Here is a 22462-nt window from a genome sequence, read left to right as displayed (position 1 = left end):
AATATGTATTTAACCATGTACATGTATATAAAAATATAGTATACTCTTATAATGTATATAATTATACATATTTTAATAAAAATATATTCTATTTCTTGAATGTTTGTTTTGAATTCATTAGTAGTCAGTAACTGGAGTAAAGGAAATAATGGTCCTTAGGATTTTCAGTTGAGGATTCATTGGTTTTAAGAATGGGAACACGGACAAAGATTTTAAAAATATTTTGTCTTGATGGTTTTCTAAACTAATACCCGATACGACCATATTTTGCAAGGGACGGACAGAGAACAAGCTAATAAAATCGATTTTTCGTACAGTCAGGTGCCATAATCCAGGACCTTGCGGTTTGATCCAACATGCGTCAATATCGAATGGACCTGAGATATTTGTTTTTAAGTTTCATCAAAATCGAATAAAAATTGTGACCGCTACGTGGTCCACAAGCCAAAAATGGACAAATGGGACACCATTCATGAAGATACGGTCCGATATATGCCAATATCGAAAGGAAACGAGGTCTGGTATATAAACATATATTTTAAGTTTGATCAAAATCGGATAAACATTGTGACCTCTAGAGGTCCACAGCCTTGGTATTACATGCTTTTACGCTATTTGCGTTATGGGGGATGGGGGCTACTATCTTGACGGGAGGTTTTGGTCCGATTTATTGTGTAACAGTGATACATACGAACGGTCCGATATACGCCAACATGGAAAGGAACCGAGATCTTTGGAATATAAACATACATTTTTCGTCAAAATCGGAACAAAATTGTGACTTGTAGAGTGTCCACAAACAAATGTGAACGGACGTATAAAAATCAAACAGATAATTTAGTACAGACGTACACAAAAAAATCTTTGCTATGTGAAATACTCAATTGTGGAATAGTAGCTGGTTATTCCATAACAGAAGCTACTCTGACTCGCACTGGGGTTTAACGGCCTACTTTTTAGCACCGCCGACTGGGTTAATGAAGATGTGCATACGCAATGCAGTGTACTATGAGGGAAATTTGCCCAGACAACGGTCTACTCTTATTTCAAATTTCAACTGTCAAGGGTTCTTTTACGATCACGCAAATGTGTATACGGGAACTCGATTTTCAGAAAGAGGAACTTTCTCGGCCAACACCGAGGGCGAGCCCGAGACCTCCTAGTTAGCGATTCTTACCCACTGAGGCGACGCATAAATTCGCATTCGAAATTTCATTTATCTAGTCAAAAATACAGACTATGTCGGATCCGTAAGACCTTAGCTCGCCAACCTAGCCGGCCCGTGTTTGATCAAGTGTTGGCCAAGAAAGTTCCCCAGGATTTTCCGACGTGGTTCCCCAGACGCTCTGGCAAGGGACATGGTATAGTCGTTCGGATGGTACGAAAACCCTAGGACCCGTGTGACACGTAAAATAATCCTTGACTGTTAGAATTCTAAATAAGAGTAGACCCTATAGGGTCGGTGTCTGGGCAAAATTTCTCTAATAGCACACTGCATGACACATGACCGTCTTCATTAGAGCAGTCTTCATGCGAGCAGTCGGAGCAGAAAAGTAGGACGTTAAGGAAATAAAATAACCGTTTGTCAGACCCAAAATTAGCGCAGTAGATGTTTCCAATCTCTGTCCTTTCTCTGCCTCCCTGTCGAAATGTCATAACCATTTTACAGCCACCATTAAAAAAAAGAGAAAACCCTTTCTTGTAAAATTATGTGTAATCCAACCATGAACATTTTAAAACAATGAACAGTTAAAATATTCAATGGAAAAATATAATTAAGTCATGAAAATATAGGTAACAATGTCATAAAAGTATATCGGTGTTTATGTAAAGAACAAACGACTCACAATTTAATTTTTAGAGTATATATATCTCGTCGGTAACTCATGCTGCCTTGAACAAAAACAATAAAATACGGTAACAATAACAATGTGAAAAACACAAATTAGTCTTTGACTACTTTAAAGTCTCTGGTCGTCAATTTAAGGATTTTGAAACTTTTGCAAACTACAATATTGTTAAAGTTGCATCTCTAATAGGAATTTCAGTCCAAATATGGTTTAATTTCGTTCAGTATTTGCAAAGATATGATGTATGATGCAAATATAAAAGTTGTAAACATTCGGCACTAGCTGCAGACGATATATTAAGATATGGACAAAAACATCACGGGCACCTTTTTAATCTGATTGAATCGAAACCGGAAGATTGTTTACTGTGTATATTTTGATTTAATTAATTGTTAAATAATCAATTTGTGTATATTTTAGCGTGAATCATGCCATGAAAAAATAGATATTGTACGAATAATGGAAATGACAATCAGGGACTTAAGTGTAACATGGCGCGTAAATATCCAAAAAATGATTAATTAATTCAAAATATAAGATCAGCTTGATTCATGGTCCGTTGACAAAGCTGACTTTTTCGGAATCAATGGAGAGGTCCTGGTAGAATTATCCCTTTTTCTCTTGGCCTGTTTTGTACGGTTACATTGCACGGAAGTGTTTCTACGAACTCCGGATTGTTTTAGATCAACCACTACTTGTTGGTTTCCTGGATTAGCTGGTGAACTAGATTCAGACAGTCGTCGATAGCTACCTATGTTGCCGCTTCCTTGAATACGAAGATGTTGTGTTTGACCATCTAATAGGGTCATCTTTTGAATGTATGGGAAAGATGTTAAATTTCTCGAAATTGTTGTATTCGGGTTAGAAGTAGAACTGGGTGAATTAATAGTGTTCAGAACAATTGCATGTGGTTGCTGTTGGGTTGATGGATCTGGTGTGGCAGTTGGCAAAGGAAGACCAGCATTGGGTCTTTGAGGATCCGGATCAGTCTGTTTTTGAATAGTTGTGCTGGTCACCGCTCTAAAGGACTTGTGTGTCTTGGGTTTGGACGAACTCTTCTTGGAAACAGGTGATAAATTATCTTCATTTGGTTTTACTATGCAGGTTGGTTTGGTTCTTATGTAAGGCGCGATTGACTCGGGTCCGGTTAATCTCTTCTCTATTGTGTGTGCCGTTAAGTAACTTTCATGGGGAATATCGGAGACACCATTATGGACAGGAAGTCTTGGCGTATTTACCGGCATTGTGGTGCTATATGGAGCAACACCTTGTAGATACACAGACCTAACACTCGGTGGTGCTAAATTTGGTCTTGGGAAAGGAAAGCCCGAAAATCCGTAATAATAATTGTTCCCCGGAGTAATAAACGGTCCACGTTGCCCAAGGACGTAAGGATATGGAGGAGGTGGCACCGTGTACGTCTGATCAGGAGGTTTAGATTTGGTATTTGAGGTGCTAGATGATGGGGTGTTATTCTGGCATTCTTGATTATCTCGAAGAAGAGCTTGACCCTGGAATTGACCCTTATTCAAAATATTGGAATTTAAAGATAATAATTGGTTTTTCGATACTACTGGGTGAATGTTTCCATGGGTTGAGGTATGCACGGAAGATGTTTGTAGAACAGAGGCTAAGACCGGGTTGCTGGATATCACCGGAGAAGGATTTGATGATGAAGATTTTGATTCAGATTGAGTCCTGGTTGTCGTCTTTTGTTTAATGACCACAGGTGTGCGTGTTTTAACGACAACGGTTTTGACAGAGTCAGATTTACCACTACTTTGTCCAGTAGCCGTTTTACTCGTTGACGGTTTGGTGGTGGATTTTAACTTTCTGTTTGCGGTTGCCTGTGCTAAAAGTTGACCTGCCTTTGTCTTTGTCTTGGTTTTTGTATTTGTAACCTCTTCGCCATCTTGATGTGGTGTTAACCTGGAAATTATACAAGCAATTTAAACAGTGGCAGCGAAAGGGGGTAAACTCGGAAGCTCTGCGATGAATTAATGTATGTACTTTTTATTTAAAGCTAGACCCTCCCTCCTTTCTGATAGACCTCGATGCTGAGATGCTTTTATTTATGTTGACTGTATTCGTTATTTCTGACAAACTCCGAGGATTTCTTAAAATTATCTGGGGGAGGAATCCATCCCATCCCTCTATTGCTTAAAGATAGGAAATAAAGACAACTAAACATTTGAAGTGTAAGCCATTTTGTTGAACATCTGTGCAGCAAAATATGCCGTGTATCGATGTAATTTACTATTCAAATTTGCAGTCTACTTTCAATTAACATTATGACCATTTTCGAATCTATGAAATCAAAGATTAAAAAAGTTTATGATAAAAGTATAGTTCCAGTTTCAAAATTTGAAGTTTACCTTGATGTCCCTGTAACTGCAGATTTGGGTTCTGGTAAAACAGCATTGTCTGCTCCTGTTGCTGGTAAAAATGTTATAACACAATCAGCTAAGTCTTCTTGATCTTCTAATAAAAGCTTAACATACCGAATAGTCTGAAATATTCATAATGCATGGTATAAACGATATACGGCTAATTAAAACTATAACACTTATCAAGAATAAATACAATCATAAACTATTTTATTTAAAGCATAGAATGTTTTTATTATATGACAACAGTTGCATAGGATGGAAGTTGCAGGGTGGGGGCTCGTCTTATCCCACTAATCTCTAAATGCGTTTGCTGGGCCGCTTTACAATTTCGATTATACCTTCTCTACCTATGCCGGGATACGAATCTGCTCGAGAGTCCAGTAACGGACAGCGAATCTGAACGTTCGCCCCAGGAAAGCATTGGACTCCCGACTGCTCAAGTTGCTACTTGTCTTTGACAACACCAGACAAGGAAATTATGAATGGAATGGAGTTTAACGCTTTACTTTTCTGCATTATCCAGGCAATGATATGATGGACATTTTACCCGGATAGCAGCCTTCCCATCTACCCTTCATCGAAATCCAACTGTCAAGGGTTTAGTTACGTGCACCGTGGTGCACGCCAACGTGTACAAGGGCCCCCTACTTATTTCTTCGTTCGTTGGTAGGCCCAGTTGAAGCTCATTCCCGGTTTTTTATTTTAACAAGAATCTTAGTCTTAAAGAAAAAACAATATTTTAATGAATGTTGCTTTTTACCCGTAATCTGTTGTTGTGGTCGTTTGGAATAAAATCACATAAAACTGCAATCAACATTTTGAACACTTCCGGTCGAGTATTTATTTTCAGCATATTTATACAGGCTAAAAACGGGGCTATATCATAAGACATAAACTGGTCCATCCTGTAAAATAAATCAAGAATGAGTTTGTTAGTTCAGTAAGTCGATTATAAGTATAACTGTATAATCCCTCCCCCTACAATTTTCCATCAATTGTTGGTCATGGTGTGAAATAACCTGTTGCCACCACCCGCTCCCATTATTTATTCTTTCCCTGGAATTCATTACATCAGCATTTTCTATATGGATGTAATATTTCAAACGAAGAAAGATTGTCATCTGCCAATGCAAATCAAAACATAAAATTAAATCGAAAATTTTATTTTTAACCCAGATTAAAGAGGCCTAGTTATTGAATGTACGACGTTTCGATCACATTAGTTTTTCAACCGTAACCAGTTAGCTCTTATTAGCACCTGTCAGGCTGTCATTACCTATGTAACCTCTGTAATAGAAACGTTGTGGCGGAAATGTCAGTCTACCCAGCAGCCATTTTAAGGTTGTCTTGGAACCGATTTCAAAGTCTGTCTAGTCCCCGTGGTATTTATGATGTCTAGGCCGTCAGAATAATGTGTAGGAACTTAAGGCCAATTATAACTTTATGCCGATCTCTCCAGGAACTTAAACTTGGAATATCATTTGACTTGCAATTATTAATAATTATGAACCCAACAAGGTGCGGGGGTGGGGGTGGGCAGAAGAAACTGATTATCCCTGGAAGGCAATGGGTCAACACGCCCGTATAACACACATAGAAACAGATAATAGACACGGGCAAATAAAACCATTTAAGAGCTTGATTCACATTGTCATTTTCGATTTACGTCAAGCATGGTGGCATAGATAGAGAACTATAAAACCAACGTCAGTGATAGTGTGCCTTAATTTTAAGTTGGGCTGTTGTGTAAAGTTTCATTGTCAGTGTAGTCATTTGTTGTCCCTGATTTTAAATATATATTTTCAATCTACGATTTATTTCTACGGAGAACCAGAGTGACACTTAGCTACTAAATATATTAGCCTATTCAGAGTTGATCGTCTAATAATACTAATACTAATAGCCCAAGTTTTGAGTTGAGTAGAAAAACTAGATCTGCCAAAAAATTGTGTCCGGTGGCGGTTTGCGGGCGTCGCTTGACTTGGACTTGGGTGTATTTTGTGGTGTCAGTATTCTGCTCGATCACAACACCGTGTTAATGTTAGGTGCGTTTTAATCATTGAAATTCACTTCAGACGACATATTAAACCTACGTCTTGCGTATATTCTTCGAGCCTTTTTGAGTTTTCCATTGAACTTTAATTGACCTTGACCTCTTTTATATATCTACTTCCGGATTAACGGATTGACCTATTTTGTTCACTAGGTCAGAGGACGAAACACGTACGGCTTGTGCGATTGTCAAAAAACAGAGAAACATTGGGGCGTGGAAGGAGGGGGTCTTTGCATTTTTCGGCTTGAGAATGAGAATGATGATTAGGCCTATAGACATAGTCACCATAGACATAGTGTTGATTTTTCCGTTGCGAGTGGACGCGCAAAAACTCAAAACCCGAAGCATGTCACAGTGCCCCCCCCCCCTCCCCACACTTAGCTCCGGAATTCATCGCTCGACAATTATTACCATGACAAAAATTTTTTTTGCATTACAAATCTAAAAGTCACACAGCATAGCGTCCATTAAGTCGAAACCGATAAATCAGACATAAGGCATTCAATCAGGATAAAATTAATAACAAAACAAGACAGACTGTCTGTTGTTGGTTGTAAAAATCTTGGTAGTAGAAGTTTTCAGTTTGAGTTTCCGTTATTGTATTCAATTAATCCGGGCAAAATTGCACTTTTTACCCTGGGTTGCCATGGTGGTCTAGTAAATAAGGCAGTGGCTCGCTAACCAGGATATTCGGAGTTTCCGATCCCGTTGTTGACAGAGAAAGTAGGTTACCCCTGATTTCCTAGCGTGATTTCCCCTTGAGCCAGGTAGGAGCAGTGTCTAGTCGTTCGGATGGGCCAAAAAACCAAGGTCCCGTGTACACGTTGGCGTGCACGTTTTAAGAACCCCCGCCAGTTGAACTAAAGTGTAGGCCGTAGCGCCGCTGTCCGAGCAAAAATGCCCGTCCTCATTTCATTGAAACTAACATACCGCGCTGTTTCAGAGGCATAATCATTTCAGCACAATTCAACAACCCATTTATTGTTTTAATTCTTTTTAATTAATCTCTTGATATTTTACACAATAATATATAATTATGTAGGCTACATTATTCTGATTTTTGTTGGGTTTTTTTTTTTTTGGTTTTTTTTTGGTTTTTTTTTTGGCATGAATTTTCCAACTAAACTCTAATCTTTCCGGTTGTGATATCGGTGAATACATTATTATCCAGGACATCATATTTCTCCTCGGATGGGTTGTAATAGTAGATGCTTTCATTAGTTTTTCTCAAATCAAAACCGTCATCAATTAGTTCCACCTAAATGTAAAAAATAAAATATTTACAACTTGATTTTTAAACTGTATAAAGTTTATCTGAAGTATGTTAGAAAAATTTTTTATCTTTTAGAGCTATTTAGTAACTGGCCCAGAGCAATGCCCTACAATACCCACTTTTCTGCGCCATCCGGGATAATGAAGACCGGCATATGCCATGCAGAGTGCTATGACCTACTCTTAGGTGATTTGGGAACGGTACTAGCCACTTCGACATTTTTAAGCCCGGTTCACATTTGACAGTGGTAGGACTAGTAGAGCTGACAAGGAGTATGTACTCAGTCCAGCCAGATTTTCAGATCTGTAAATCGTAACACCCCTTTTAATTTCTAGATTTGTCTCGTTTGGGGGTTTCGCAATACAATCGAAGTTTTAATTATTGCTCCCTAGTACTCGAATTTAAGAGGTATTTAAATGGACATAGACAACTCGCTGCATTATACATACAAACTAAACCAAATCTAGTTCTCACGATGTATGCGCCGTAACAATTAGTCATACAGGTAATTTTACCTTTCTTTGTTTAAAGGTGCTAGTCAAGCTCATTTGTGCTTGAACTCGTAGGAAACGTGGCCGGGCATAAGTGGTTAATTCTTGACTGCATTGTCTGCTAACAGTCTTAATTTGTTCTGGTGTCAGGGAATTTCCTTCCTTTAAAGATAAGGCTGCCATACCAGCTCTGCCTTCACATCCTGTAAGTGAAATGTTTAAAAGAGGAAATGAAATGAAATAGGGTTTAACGTCCTACTTTTTCTGCTCCATCTGGCGTAATTAAGACGGTCATACGTCATGCCGTGTGCTATTCGGGTTGTCGTGCCATCCGAACGACTAGACGTTGTCCATTGTCACAAGGGAGTACCGCGCCGGAAAGTACCGTTGAACTTTCTCGATCAACACCTAGATCCAACACGGACCCAAAGTTAGCGTGTCAGTGTTTAAAGTGGATAAAGTATACGCTGGGGTGGCAATGCTCGGTCAGTGAATGTCACAAATAATATGAAATATGGGGTTAAAACATGTTACGTTTCTACACCAACCGGCATATACACCATTCAGCGTACTATGGGTGTAATTCTGACCGGGCAGTGGTGCTACTACCTACTGTTATTTTGATTTCAATCTGTTCCAGTATCGTTAATATTCTGAAAATACTATACACCGAACGAGACGTCTTTTTTTTGCGATCAGGTCCTCCATCCTGCTACACTGACAATGGGGAAATAGGCTGGAAAATTCCGATTAACTTTCCTGGCCAACATCATGATCGAACCTTAGACCTCCTGGTTATTGAACCAGCGCGATACTTACTGAGTCACTGTAGCTCTCAAATAATATTAACATGTCGCATACAATGGTATTATAAATTGAGAAAATCACGTGAAATCTGTATAGAAAGAATGTCTCTTTAAAGTAGCTAAGTCTCTAACTCAATATTATCCAAAGTCTTCGACATTGAAAACATGAATTATTTGTCAATTTAAATCAACATTGATGTTGTGATCTTACCGGGAAAAGAGGGGCTTCCAATATCCAATATTTAAGACAAAATAAACATTTTACCATTTGGTACACGAATCGTGTACCCAAATGCATTTCAGCGCCATTTGGAACAAGGGACTCAAAGAACGCGGCTAGACATATTCCACAATTCATGTCAAATGGTAACGCTATATTCTTATCTGGAGAGCATGCACAATAAATATCATCGGTGTAGACTGGAATAACCAGACGCTAAATATTGCCATTTAATTGAGACTTCTGGGGTATTTCGCCGAACATAACTGATTAGAAATTACAGTAAATACAGAAACGGTTGAATGTAAATCAGTTTATATACATTCACATTACATTATTATATGCGTTGCGACCCATTTGTGTCAATTTCTAGGTCCCAAATATTAGCAGTTTAGCTCCTTTAAGGAAGCCAGTAACATTAATTGTCTGCCATCCTAACCGTTAAACTCCTGCCGAGTTTTTTCCTAGAAAAATAGTAACCGGACTTCAAAAGTCAGTCACGATATAGCCCTACATTCCTAAATTCCAACCCTCGAATTCTGTTATTTGTTTGCCTCACTTCCTATACTGTATTACCAACGTCTAAACATTCTGCATGTAAAGTCGATTATCGGTAACGGACGATTTTTACTTTAAAGAATAAAAAACTCCTGCCAGAACTCGTAGAATCCAGGCCTCCTACTAGGTCTTTCGTGAACGAATTGCGAGTACATGTATATTATTAATCACTTGTTTTAAAACTGGGGTGAATTATTTTCTATTCTACAAAGAAGTAATGAGGATCGACTGTAATAGTAAGTGTAGGAGGGCCGCATCACATACAATAACAAACCATGGACACTGAAAGTCAACATTAATAACAATAACATTTCACCTGGTATTTCTACACCATAGACATTGGCATCCTGTATAAAATCTAAATCATTTAATACATCTGATACTTCTGATGTTGAAACATTCTCTCCCTTCCATCTAAAATATAAAAACAACCTACATAATTATAATTAATAAATTACGGTTTGGCTGGACAAATATAGGTTGCTTTGGGATCTTTGGCTCATAAAATAACAGATAGATTACAAGCTGAAATTTCAAAGCGACTGTATCAAGTTGTAACAAATACGGTAGGGTACAAGGGTCCGGTACGATTCGGATTTCCGAGTTTAGGCGTCCTCTAAGTTGACATATAGGAACCGGCGGCATGGGGGCTTACAAATCAGAAACGTCATTAGCAATTGTTTCCTAACAAGTTGTAACAAATACGGTAGGGTACAAGGGTTCGGTACGATGCGGATTTCCGAGTTTAGGCGTCCTCTAAGTTGACATATAGGAACTGGCGGCAGGGGGGCTTACAAATCAGAAACGCCATTAGCAATTGTTTCCTAACAATGATTAATTAGCTGAAATGCCCGTAAGCATTGCTTTAGCAATAAGGGTGGGGTAAGATGCGGGTGAAAATGGGGTGGTTGTATAGGCTCGGCCCCAATTCATTTTTTATTGAATAAAACGTTGTTTTAAACCAAATGAAGGACATTTTGCACGATGCTTATATATATAATTTTGCTGCAAGCTTGTAAACACCTCTAGAAATATAGAAAAAGGTACTGATAGTGTTTACATAGACGTTACTTTATTATGAATTTATATCACGTCAATAATATAGTAACCTACACTGTAATTCCGTATAATATTGACCTAAAACTGAAGAGCATGAATTGCGTGTCCTACAATAAATGATGATTACAAATATCTGAAGAGCATGAATTGCGTATAACATAAATGATATTTACAAATATTCAAACACGGAAATAAAGTAGATCAATGACCTGTAAGTATCTCCTAGCCTGTCACGGAAATACAGGAAGTAGTCTGTATCAATACGGAACAGATCTCCTGAATCAAAATATGTATCCCCTTCTATGAATACATCCTTTAATATCTTCTTTTTATTTGCAGTGTCGTCTCCCCTATAACCTTCAAATACATTAGGCGGGACGAGAGGTACAACAAGTAAACCAACTTCACCTAGAAAAACAGAAACACACTACTGTTTTTTGTGGGTTTTTTTTTTACATTTGTGTGAGGTGGGGATGTCGAGAATGTCGCATTCCAAACGTAAAAACTGCAAAAAAATGCTTTCAAAATGTGTTCAGGCAACATTATTCCATTTTGAATTTCACGTGCAGAATATCGTTTCAATTGACTACAATTACTAATCAAAGCCACCCGCGAAAGACAGGGTGTATCTTCGGGTGAACACGTAACACTGACTTTTTGTGGGGAGCCGCGGTGGCTCAGTGGGTAAGACACTGGCTCGGGATGTTCCGGCGTGATTTCTCTATGTCAGTGGTGAAAGATCGGGACAGTATCTAGTCGTTCGGATGGCACTATAAACCGAGGTTCCGTGTATACACTGGCGTGCTCGTAAATGATCCATTGACAGTTAGAATTCGAAATAAGAGTTGGTGCAGAAAAGTAGGATACGAAACTCCATTCCACTTCATTTTCAACTTTTGTAATTAAACTGTATTTGATCTTTCCATATATAAATCACCGAAGAAAGTGAATTGAAAAGAATAAATCCAATGATTGATATTTATAGAAAAATAATGGTTAGAACTTTACCTGGTTTAGCAACTATACATCGGTTATTTTTGTCTCTTAACGCTTCTCTTGTTTCATGATCGTATCTTAAAAACTCGGCCTTAAATATCTTTTTCTGTGTTAAAAGTTTAAATAAGAAATAGCAATATATCCCAGGAAAATAATACATTATTTAACGTGAAGTCATAAATGTTAGGTAATCTCAATATTCTAATCTAACCAAAGTCAGCCCAAATCAAACTAAGATTTGTAAAACAAAACGACTTAACAAATTAATCGCATTAACAAATCATATCAAACTACTAAAACACTTTATTTTGACCTAAATCCATTAAATCTATTATTCCACCATTATTACAAGAATAATAAACCGTAACTTACCAATAAAGGGGATGTTCTACCAACACTGCCAAGTTTATTGCATATATTTATATATCCAATGGGTGCTTCTGTTGCTCCATAGAACTCAGCTATATGAGGTATATTAAATCTCTCCTGAAAACATTTCCATACGTCTTTTCGAAGACCATTGCCAAACGCCACTCGAATTTTATGTTCCTTGTCTAAGGAAGACTGAAAATAAAACAGAGCTCCATGGGAAGTGCTATTAGGTCATTTCGTAAGACAAATCCTTTCCTCTGGGCCAACACACTCGTCAGACATTATGTTTCCAATTGCTAAATGCCACTAAAGGATTATTATCGTCAGACATAGCTTTAAACAAGCTGCTGTTTCCTTTGATCTATATATAAGAGGCTTTTTTTGTTGATTTAAAAACCCGTTTTTATATGGTGTAAGTGTTCATATTCTACAGAATAACTTTATTTTCATACATAACAACCCAGTTGCATTTACTAATTACGTTTAAGTAATATATTGCTGAAAAAGCGATAAAGCACCTTCCTCGTTATGCTGAAAAAGTACACCTACAAGAAAATATCACCTTTCTTTTACATCGGATTTCTTCCTTCGGTGTTTACTTTTTCAACGTAGCCATGGAATCGTGTTTTTCCCTCACATGATACCTTACCAAAAGTTGAATCAAATTTATAAAAAAAACCCCAACTAAAACATGGGTTTAGGGTCGCGGTGGCTATGTAGTTAGGAAACTGGGTTCACAAATGTCTCGGGTTCAAATCCCGGAGTGGGCTTTTAAGCGCGGTTCTGTTATCATCAGTCAGGGATGACGCTTGTACAAATTGGTAATGCCAGTAAGAGACCCGATGTCATTTGGAATTGATCACCACAGATATAAAAGAAAATCGTATGACAGTCTCAAAACGACCTAAATACAGTGTCGACAAGACGCTAAATTCCCATCCATTGACTTTATAAATGTTTATTAATATCATCCAAATATTAACATACCTCTGGTTGTGCTATTAGATATCTACACAGTTCACCAATATAGTGTATGACTGTTACGTTATATTTGATACAATCCTCTAGAAAACAACTCGCTGAGAATTTTCTTCTTAATACTAGCGTGGCACCTTAAAAATAAATCAAAATCATTGCATGGCAACCCAATTTCACATTATATTACAGGAAACAAGCACTATCTCACGTTTAAGAATTCAATTTTCTAACGTAAATATCAAACAGGTGTTCATCACATGTAAATAAATTACCGTAAAAAAATGAAAAAAAAAAATCAAGAGTGGACACCCTCATAAAACCATGGTTATTTAATATTGAAATCCTGATATAATTTATTCGATTTGTCTAATTTGTACTTGTATGTGATACGAGCATTCTAGTTGCTTTAATGTGATCTGATTACCTCGTTGTCACGACTGATACGTTCAACCGAAAACGCACGGATTGTATACCCCTGGTTTTGTGAGGATGGGGTGGTAGGATACATTCATCTTTAAATCTAGTCCGAAATAGTTGATCTCCCCCATTCCCTTGATAGATATATGTCGGGGACAAGCTAAATGACAATATAGTGTGACAACATGGATGAAAGAGTCATGTAAAATAAAATAGAGGACACTTGGTTTTATAATGCCAATGAATGTCTTCCCTCTTTTGGCCCAGTAGTTCAGAATTTTCAAAGCTTACCATTATCTATGATGTTAAACAAACCCAGTTCACCAGCAGCAGAATGATATAGAGGAAGGGTTTCATAGAAAACATCAGTTGGTGACAAGTTGAATGTTGCGCACACCACACTTCCTCGTAAAGCTTTGTTATGGGATACATTTGCTGCTTTTGGTAATCCTGTAAGATATAATCTACAATGTACATTATGAAATTGGTCATATCGTCTAAAACATTTTCTTTTACACCGTTAGATATATAATCAAATGCGATTAGATTATATATTTCAATATTTATTTATTGTAGCAATGATTAATTGAGCCGATAATATTCGTTGACATTGCTTCGGGAAAGTGCGTTATGTCTTACATGCACACTGGTAAAAGCATTTTGTATATTTCTACAGCATATGACACTAGTACCTTTTCATATTGGTGTTTGGATTATTTCTGCAAATAAAAGGAATCTGCACAATTAGTTCCCAATAATACAGAATGGACAAACCTGTCGTTCCAGATGTAAATATCAATTGACAGGTGTCAGACATATTGACGCCATTTCTTATATCTTTAGGCATTGACTCGGTATCCATTTCGTCCATCGTAACCTTAAAACTGTTTCTGTGGTCCGATTGGTAAGCGGACATTGAATATACTTTGACGTCTCCTATTATCTCGGTTATATCTTCTATAGCGGCATCAAGATCTTGATCTTCTCCGATTATCAGGAACCTAGCGTCAGAAGTCTGGATACAATGCGCCAAGGATTTGGATCGTAAAAATACATTGATGTAAGCAACAGTCACTCCTATCTTCTGTAGTCCTGCGAGAATAGAAAAGGCATTCGCGTATTCAACGTTTGTATTTATTCTATCTTTGAAAATTTTGGGAGAAATTCTAAGACCTCTTCATTCTATAATCTAATTAATAATTTTAGTTTTTCACGTCCAGCATTTAAAAACTACTAGGAATATGTACAAATAATTTGATCGCGTCGTTCAATTATTCTTCTAATCATGCCATTATTTTATTTTATGATCATAAATACTTTTGAATTGGTTTAAATTCGTACCAGTTGCAGACCAAAAATGGAATAAAAAGGTCTTCTAAGGTGTGCTAAATATTCAAATTCTGACTAGAGCTCCTACTCCATTTAGGCTCTGGAGCCGCGGTGGCCGAATGAGTAAGGCACTAGATCGCTAGTTTGGGCGTCCCTATTCGATCCCGGTGTTGACAGCGAGAGTTCCTCGGGATTTTCCAGCGTGGTTCCCGTATACACATTGGTGTGCATGTAAAAGAACCCTTGGCATGCCCGGTAAGCGCAGGAAAGTAGAACGTTAAACCCCATTCCATTTAGGCTCTCAATCAAACCGCGACACTTGGCATACCTTTGGTCTTCGACACTTCGTAAAAAATAAAGAAACAAATACTTACCTAGAAATAACCAAATAAAAGCCGGTTCGTTGTATAACATGATAGCAACTGTATCTGCTTTAGTTGCACCCATTTCAACAGCAGCTCTAGCTACCTGATTAGCTATCTGATCCACCTCATAATACGAATATTTCACATCATTGTAAATTATAAACGCTTTGTCTGGATGGGTTGCCACTGCAGCTTCAAAGGTATCAATAATAAATTCTTTTCGTAAAAATTTTTCATCATATCTGCGTTTTGCTTTCAACATTTGCTGTATATGCACCCAATCATACTTCAACCAGGGATAAAAATACTTCAAGGACATGATAACTGATAATGTAACGATCACGAATAAAGCTATGGTCTCCAACATGGCGCTAATAGACGTCAACAAAGATTTAATCACCCTTTTATAAATCCAAAAAAGGTAGTGTCCAAATTTCAAGCTGCCTGTTACATGTATTATATAAGTGGCTGTAGAACTTTTAGTAAACCTGAATTAAATGAAATGTAAACAGCAATTATGAGATTTATGACTGAAGGCACTGTTATTTAATTCAGTTCAAATTCCGGTAGTACATGACGTAAAAGTGTTATAAATATTTACTGCTCTAACGGATATTCAAAGGGGCTACAGCAGATCGGGCATTTTCCAGCCGAATATTGCGAAAATTTCAATATCTTTATAAATAAATACTGAAAGGAATTGAACCAGTTAGGACTAATATTGCTTTCAGAGATTCCACTTTCACAACATGATTGTCCATTATATGTGATTACAATTCGCATAAATAACGACCAGGGATTTTAATTTACGACCCCTTTATAACATATCGAAACAGGCACCGCATTAGCTTATTACGATAGTATGCCTAAAAAAACGTTAAATTTACAGAGTAACATTATACAGAGGCGTGCTTCTAAAACAACATTTTGACTTAAAAATGATTGAAATCGAACAATTCTATGTTCAGGTAGGGCCATTTAAAATTTAATTTTATTTTTTGTTTTTAGTTTGTTGTGTAGTCATTTTAAAGTTACTATTAAATAACAAACAGCCAAGTAATTGAATACAATATGCACAATAAAACGGATGGAATGTTCCGACACAGTCAGAATTCCATCCTTTCAATTCATCCTTAAACATTCAATCAACACGTGGACCTTTAAAGAATAAATTAAGAGGCAATGTGTAATCGTACGATATAATTCTTTATTTTTTCCTATTTTAAAAAAAGTATTTGCTTATCGTTTCATAGAATCTCGTGTATTTATATTTTGTTCCATTAAATCCTACATCCCCGTCCGCTTTAATATAATTCATTGCTCGTCAACATTCCAAAATATGTTGTAAGCTTCTAACGTCATGTTGACAGGAATGTGTCACATTTTCTTTATTTAAAGCGAATCGTCTAATTCATGCGCCAAGAAAACTGCTGCTTTCAGTGAAAGATATAAGACGTCGCTTTGGCAAATAAAATAGAGTTTAACCTCTGTAAATATTGGGCTAAATGTGCTAAAAGGAACATTTTGACTAGACAGCAGCACTACCGCCTACTCTTATTTCCAATTTCAACTGCCAAGGGTTCTTCTACGTGCACGCCAATGTGTATTGGGTCTCGGTTTTTGGTCCCATCCAAATGAATAGACACTGTTCTTTGATCCACCCCCCCCCTCCCGTAAAGCACCACTGACATAGTGAAACCACACCGGAAAAAACCAACACTGAGAGCGTACCCGAGACTTCCTGGCTAGCAAGCCAGCGTCCTACCTACTGAGTCACTGCGGCTCGGTTTTGGAAGAAAAATTCGATTCAATCAAACAGTTAAAAGTAAACTTTAAAGACAAATAAGAATAACAGATTAATAATATCAATTTAGTCAGCTTAATATTTATTTACAAGTGTGTAAAGAATGAGAATCAATTGGTGCAGAATTAAGCCTCTGATATGAAAATGTATACGAAAATGTAAAATGGATTACGATATTAAAATTGTTAAAAAATGTAAAAAAAAAAAGATATTTACCTTTTGAAAACTCAACAAAAGACTGACTATTCCTAACTTCTAAAGTTCCCGGCTGGCTGCCACCGTAGTATAAATAACTCCGTAGTATATAAAATAAATCTACTTTTGATATCGCGCTATCTACTTCATCAATTATATGAACATCCTTCCGCAATTAACGTATTGACCAATTCGTGTCACCCCCTTGGTTGGTAAAGCGAGTATATAGAGGGTATACAACTACAATAAGTGTTTTCACATTACAGATATTATATATATATGTGTGTAAATTTAGGTCCAAGTATAATGCTATATATAGCATATAAAGCCTATACAGTTGAATCATGCATCGTTCGCCCTGTTAACCCTTGACTCCAGTGATCCAGTATCCCAGTTATCCAGTCTTATAGTGCTCCAGTTATCCAGTGTTCCAGACTCTAGTTTTCCATTATCCTATTTACCAGTTTTCCAGTATTCTATTCTCCAGTTCAGCAGTATTCTATTCACCAGTACTCTATTCACGATGAACCCCATAATCAAAACCTACGAAGTCCCCGAAGATGAGACCAGCAGGGTGTCCTACCACGTGGCGGTCAGTAGCACAGAGAGATTGACCGACAGGTCTATCTTGAAGTGCCTGATCGACCTGCTCGGCAAGTGGGACGATATATTAACAATATATCAGGTTAAAGAAGAATGGCATGTCCACGTGAAGACGAAAGAGGTCAAAGCCACACTACTAGAAAAAGAAAGCCACACCTACATGGGGATAGAATACAGATTCTTCTGACGATTCTCGAAAGTAGTAACCCTCACCGTATATGACTTTCCAGTCTCTTACTCAGACGACTATTTTCATAATATTATGACCGATATTGGGTACGTCAGATCCTTCAAAGACCAAAGACTGCCGGGCACTAGAGTTTACAAGAGAGTAAGAGAGGTGGAAATAGAAATCAAGACGGAGGAAATGAAAAATATTCCACAGATAATAGTTCTGAAGACCCCTCACGGAGATGCCAGAGTCCGAGTCGTAACACCAGGCCAAGCTTCTCCATGCTTCCGATGCGAGAAGTTGGGCCACTCACGCAAGGAGTGCCCTCTTCGAGGCCCAGAAAGGGAAAAGAACAAACGGCCAGCACAACACCCAGTTCCAGAAGCAACAAAGCCAGTCGAGGACAGTAAAACAGTGATCGAAACAGTAACCCAGTCACCGCCAGTAACACAGTCTCCGCCAATAGAACCAAAGGCACCGAAACGAAGGAGAGAAGAGGGAGGTAGAACAGCAGCAAAAGAAACAAGCTTCGAATTTACAAAGCCAAGACCACCTGCAATAAAAATAAATGAGAGCAGCTTTAACATCCAAGAATGCAGCTACCATCCCTCAACCTCAACACCTCTTGAGATCAGCTTTGATCCGAACATTGACAGTTTTATTGCTATCGACTAAAAAAAAAAAAAAAAAAAAAAAAATCCTTAATCAAACATAACACGTGATTGTCTGCGATATCACCTCGGTGGAAGCGGACGTAAAATACAACAAACTACTACTATACAGTTGAAGTAAACGGGTGGTACCAATTTTTATACGCCCACATTGAAATGTGGACGTATATTGCCGTCGCCCAGTCCGTCCGTCCGTCGTCCACAATTTCTTATCATCCGATCTTTCTGAAATTTACATGCATTGTTTAGAAGCCTATTGAATTTCAGCAATTTCCGTTTATTACCTCTAGAGTTATGGCCCTTGTTTCACTTTATTGAACCTTGTGAACGTTATAACATCAAAAGTTATCATTCGATCTTTCTGAAAATTATATGCATTATTTAAATTAGTGAGACAAAGAATCCTATTGAATTTCAGCAATTTCCGTTTATTACATATAGGGTTATGGCCCTTGTTTCACTTTATTGAACCTTGTGTACGCTCCAACGATGAATGAAATCATCCGATATGTATGAAATTTATATGCATCATTTAAATTTGTGAAACAAGTCTATTGAATTTCAGCAATTTCCGTCAATAATTTCTAGAGTTATCGCGATTGGGAACGTTTGAATGACAAAAGTGATCATGTGATCTGTATGAAATTTATATGCATTATTTAAATTAGCAAAATGAAAAAGCCTGTCAAATTTCAACAATTTCTGTAGATTACTTCCAGAGTTGAGACCCTTGTTTCAGTTTGTAGAACCTTGTAAACCCTCAAACGACAAAATTTATAATCTGATCTGTATGGAACTGTCTTGTAAAGGCCCCCAATTACCTACAAAGAAATAAATATGCGACAACCCTAAGCGACCGCTCGGACGATTTAGCTGCTGTGGGCGTATGTTTTGTTGCCTGGCAACCTATCTTGATGTACGTGACCGGGCCGGATACGTGTTGTTTGTTTTTTTGAGGTTTTTTGAGGTTATTTTTATGGCGGTGCGTAGTTGGGAATGCACATTGATGGGAGGAATCACCACGAATTTCCAAACAATTTGATGCAAGAAAAGAAAGACTGCCTTTATTTTAATGAAAATATACCAAAACAGTGTTGACAGTATAACAGAAAGAGAGTGGGGGGGATGCGCCCTACGTTACCATCCAACTTCTACTTGCTAGCTTTAGGACTAGTGGGGAGAGCACGAAAATGTTTCTGGTCGTTCATATAGCATGAAAAGTCATGATCGGACGTAAAATTTCGTAGTGCTATTAGTCCTCCGCCCAACTCAACCTCAAATTGGGCCAATTATTCCAGACTTCTTCTTGGTAGCATGAATTTATTGCAGCATTACACAGCAACATCATTCGTAACTAACGGGAATTTAATGGTAAATAAAACTGGGAGATGCATGTGTATAGTGACCTTTAGCATACTGTTTGTTTAACCTTTGAACGGATTAGATGGTCACACCCTGTGGTTGTTGTAGGCGTAGTAAACATCATATCCACAGCTAATAAAATTGAAATTTAAACCCAGGAGGTTAAGCGGGCGACCCTAATCATCGCTACGTATACACAAACACTGGATCAACCCACTTATAATATGTCTACTAATTCTGAACACAACTGTATTCGCTATATAATTGCATACTATGCAGCCCAATAGCAGTCGTAAAAGCTACTAACTGAATTCTGTAGCAATGTAGGCGAAGTAAAAAACAATTTAAAAACATATTTCTTTGCTGAAATCCTTAAAGATACCTAATGTAAGATTTAGATAAAGAGCTAGCCATTCTTGTTATAATAGTTCACAAATAGATAATGTAAAATGAATAATTTGAAAATTTTATTCAAATTACTTTATTGCGAGCAAAGATATTAGCCTTTGACGGTTTGACAAGACGTGTGCAATAATTTCAACCACTGGTTTTTCGAAGCTTTTCGCTCCTCCATTTTTAAAATAAATCAGAATATGTCTGAACCTTTCTAACCTATTTAATATTGTAGAAATCTGATGCCATCGATTGCATAATTGCATAATGTATGTTTAATCGAGTGAACGAAAAATGTATTTTATTCGTGAAATGAAATGAGATGGGCTTTAAAGGACAATATTGGTGCCAGTCATTATCACATATGTGATAGAACTGGTTAAACACATTCCAAATATAATTTTAACAGAGAGATCACTGATACGATAGTTGAGTAATACAGGATTCCCGAATAGGAAGTGACGAACGCCAAAGGAAAACACGAGATATACCTCTATATAACTGGCTGAAGTGCCGACTGATAACAGATACATGGGCGAATTTCTGCTCACTAATAATTCCTTCGAAGACCAAAAGTTGTTATATTGGACTGTAAGAGGATAGCTGACAATTCAATAAAGTAATTGAATGTCATTAGATAAGAGAACACGAGAAAAATAGAAATATTCCGTACATTCCCTTGTTTATATTCATTCTATAGGGGAGAGCGGGGCTAGTTCGCACCATTTTTAATAAAATAATAAAACCAACATAGCTCGATAACTTTTGAAGCTACGTTACCGTAGACCAGTGATTCCCAACCTGTGCCGTGAGATCTTCCTATGTGTGCCGTTTAGTTTGAGCCATACTATGTGTCTATGACAAGTCTGTGGCTACAATTGTATGGCGTCTATGATTAGCCATGTTTTTTATTTTGCAAATAAATCAAATATTTTTCATATATATTAAGTCGGGTGTGCCGCTGTTTTTTCATGTGTTTCAAGGTGTGCCGTTGGCACAAAAAGGTTGAGAACCACTGCAACAGACCATAATAGATTAAAGACAGTGGAGTTGGCTAATTTACGGCATACATTGAATAGTTTTATTGACAGGCGTATACAAGTAATTTCATCTCAAAGTCACCATGTCCGAATGGACGAACATCAAGCCTCGGCTGTATAACAGTAAGTGATATGTACCTACGCCTATACAATTGCGATGCGTCACCGGTTTACTTATGCCCCCGTCAGACCGGGGTGGTGTCCTTACTGCGCTGCTGCGACCGTACGGCGACCAGGAAATGCACAAGGTAGCCGAAAATGTCCCCAAAAACTACAAACTTGAAAAAAAGTCGTATTCTCGTAGTTTTACAGTTCAGATCGCAGAACCTTGGCGTTTGCTTTGAACATGCTCAAAATAAACGCGGTGACTCGGCGATCATTGGCGACCATGGTGACTACAGCACGATAGCTGGCGTTTCCACTACGCTTATGGCGATCTTAACGCGCTCTAAAACTATTTTCCATCGCCGTATCAGCGAAGTAAGTACGCTACCCCGGTCTGACTGGGGTATTATTAGGAAAACTTGCCGCTTTTAGAAAGAAGTTCTAAAAACTGCGTCGTTCGAAGAGTATGTAGACTTTTCAGTTCAAACTGGTCCGTGTTTAAAGGAAATAGGATAAACTTGAAAGAAAAACAGCTTCAGACTTTGAAATCTTTGTATGGTAAAACATTCTTCAAATGCGTCGTTATGGGCAACGGCGTTGGTGATCCGGAACTTGAAAGTAGTCCCAATGGCGGACTTCGTCATACAGCCGAGGCTAGATGTAGGGTACTGAAATCTGCCGAGGTTTGGCCGAGTGGGCGCGAGATATGAATGGGGTCGGACTAAACCCGCTTTCCCCTACCTTATAAAAACATGGTAATGCACGGACTTTTTTTCTGTTTTTCTTTCGTGTTCTCTTATCTAGTGGCAGTCAATTCTTTTTATAAATTGTCAGATATCTTCTCACGGTCTCACAAAACAACTTTTAGTCTTCGAAGGAATTATTAGTGAGCAGAAATTCGCCTATGTATCTGTTATCAGTTGGCACTTCAGCCAGTTATATAGAGGTATGTCTCGTGTT

At 37.7% G+C, this 22462-nt stretch overlaps 2 protein-coding genes across 2 annotated transcripts; both read right to left on the bottom strand.

Annotated features, from left to right (window-relative positions):
• Nucleotides 1-1701: 1701 nt before the first annotated feature.
• LOC126817513 (uncharacterized) lies at nt 1702-5374 on the bottom strand. Its single transcript, XM_050544528.2, has 3 exons — nt 5001-5374; nt 4226-4359; nt 1702-3779 (listed from the first exon to the last, which is right to left on the bottom strand). Exons 1-3 carry the CDS (start codon nt 5142-5144, stop codon nt 2390-2392), a joined length of 1668 nt encoding a protein of 555 aa, XP_050400485.1. The 5' UTR covers nt 5145-5374; the 3' UTR covers nt 1702-2389.
• A 1908-nt stretch (nt 5375-7282) lies between these two features.
• On the bottom strand, nt 7283-17379 carry LOC126818211 (long-chain fatty acid transport protein 2). Its single transcript, XM_050545479.2, has 11 exons — nt 17178-17379; nt 15167-15645; nt 14238-14555; nt 13755-13913; nt 13056-13180; nt 12069-12260; nt 11709-11802; nt 10910-11108; nt 9958-10055; nt 8082-8260; nt 7283-7551 (listed from the first exon to the last, which is right to left on the bottom strand). Exons 2-11 carry the CDS (start codon nt 15522-15524, stop codon nt 7414-7416), a joined length of 1860 nt encoding a protein of 619 aa, XP_050401436.1. The 5' UTR covers nt 15525-15645; nt 17178-17379; the 3' UTR covers nt 7283-7413.
• Between the last annotated feature and the right edge of the window lie 5083 nt (nt 17380-22462).

The sequence above is a fragment of the Patella vulgata genome, chromosome 4, assembly GCF_932274485.2.
Source record: "Patella vulgata chromosome 4, xgPatVulg1.2, whole genome shotgun sequence".
In the NCBI taxonomy this organism is placed as follows: domain Eukaryota; kingdom Metazoa; phylum Mollusca; class Gastropoda; family Patellidae; genus Patella; species Patella vulgata.
Note: the sequence above shows the minus strand (reverse complement) of the source record. Positions and strands in the feature narration are given on the sequence as shown.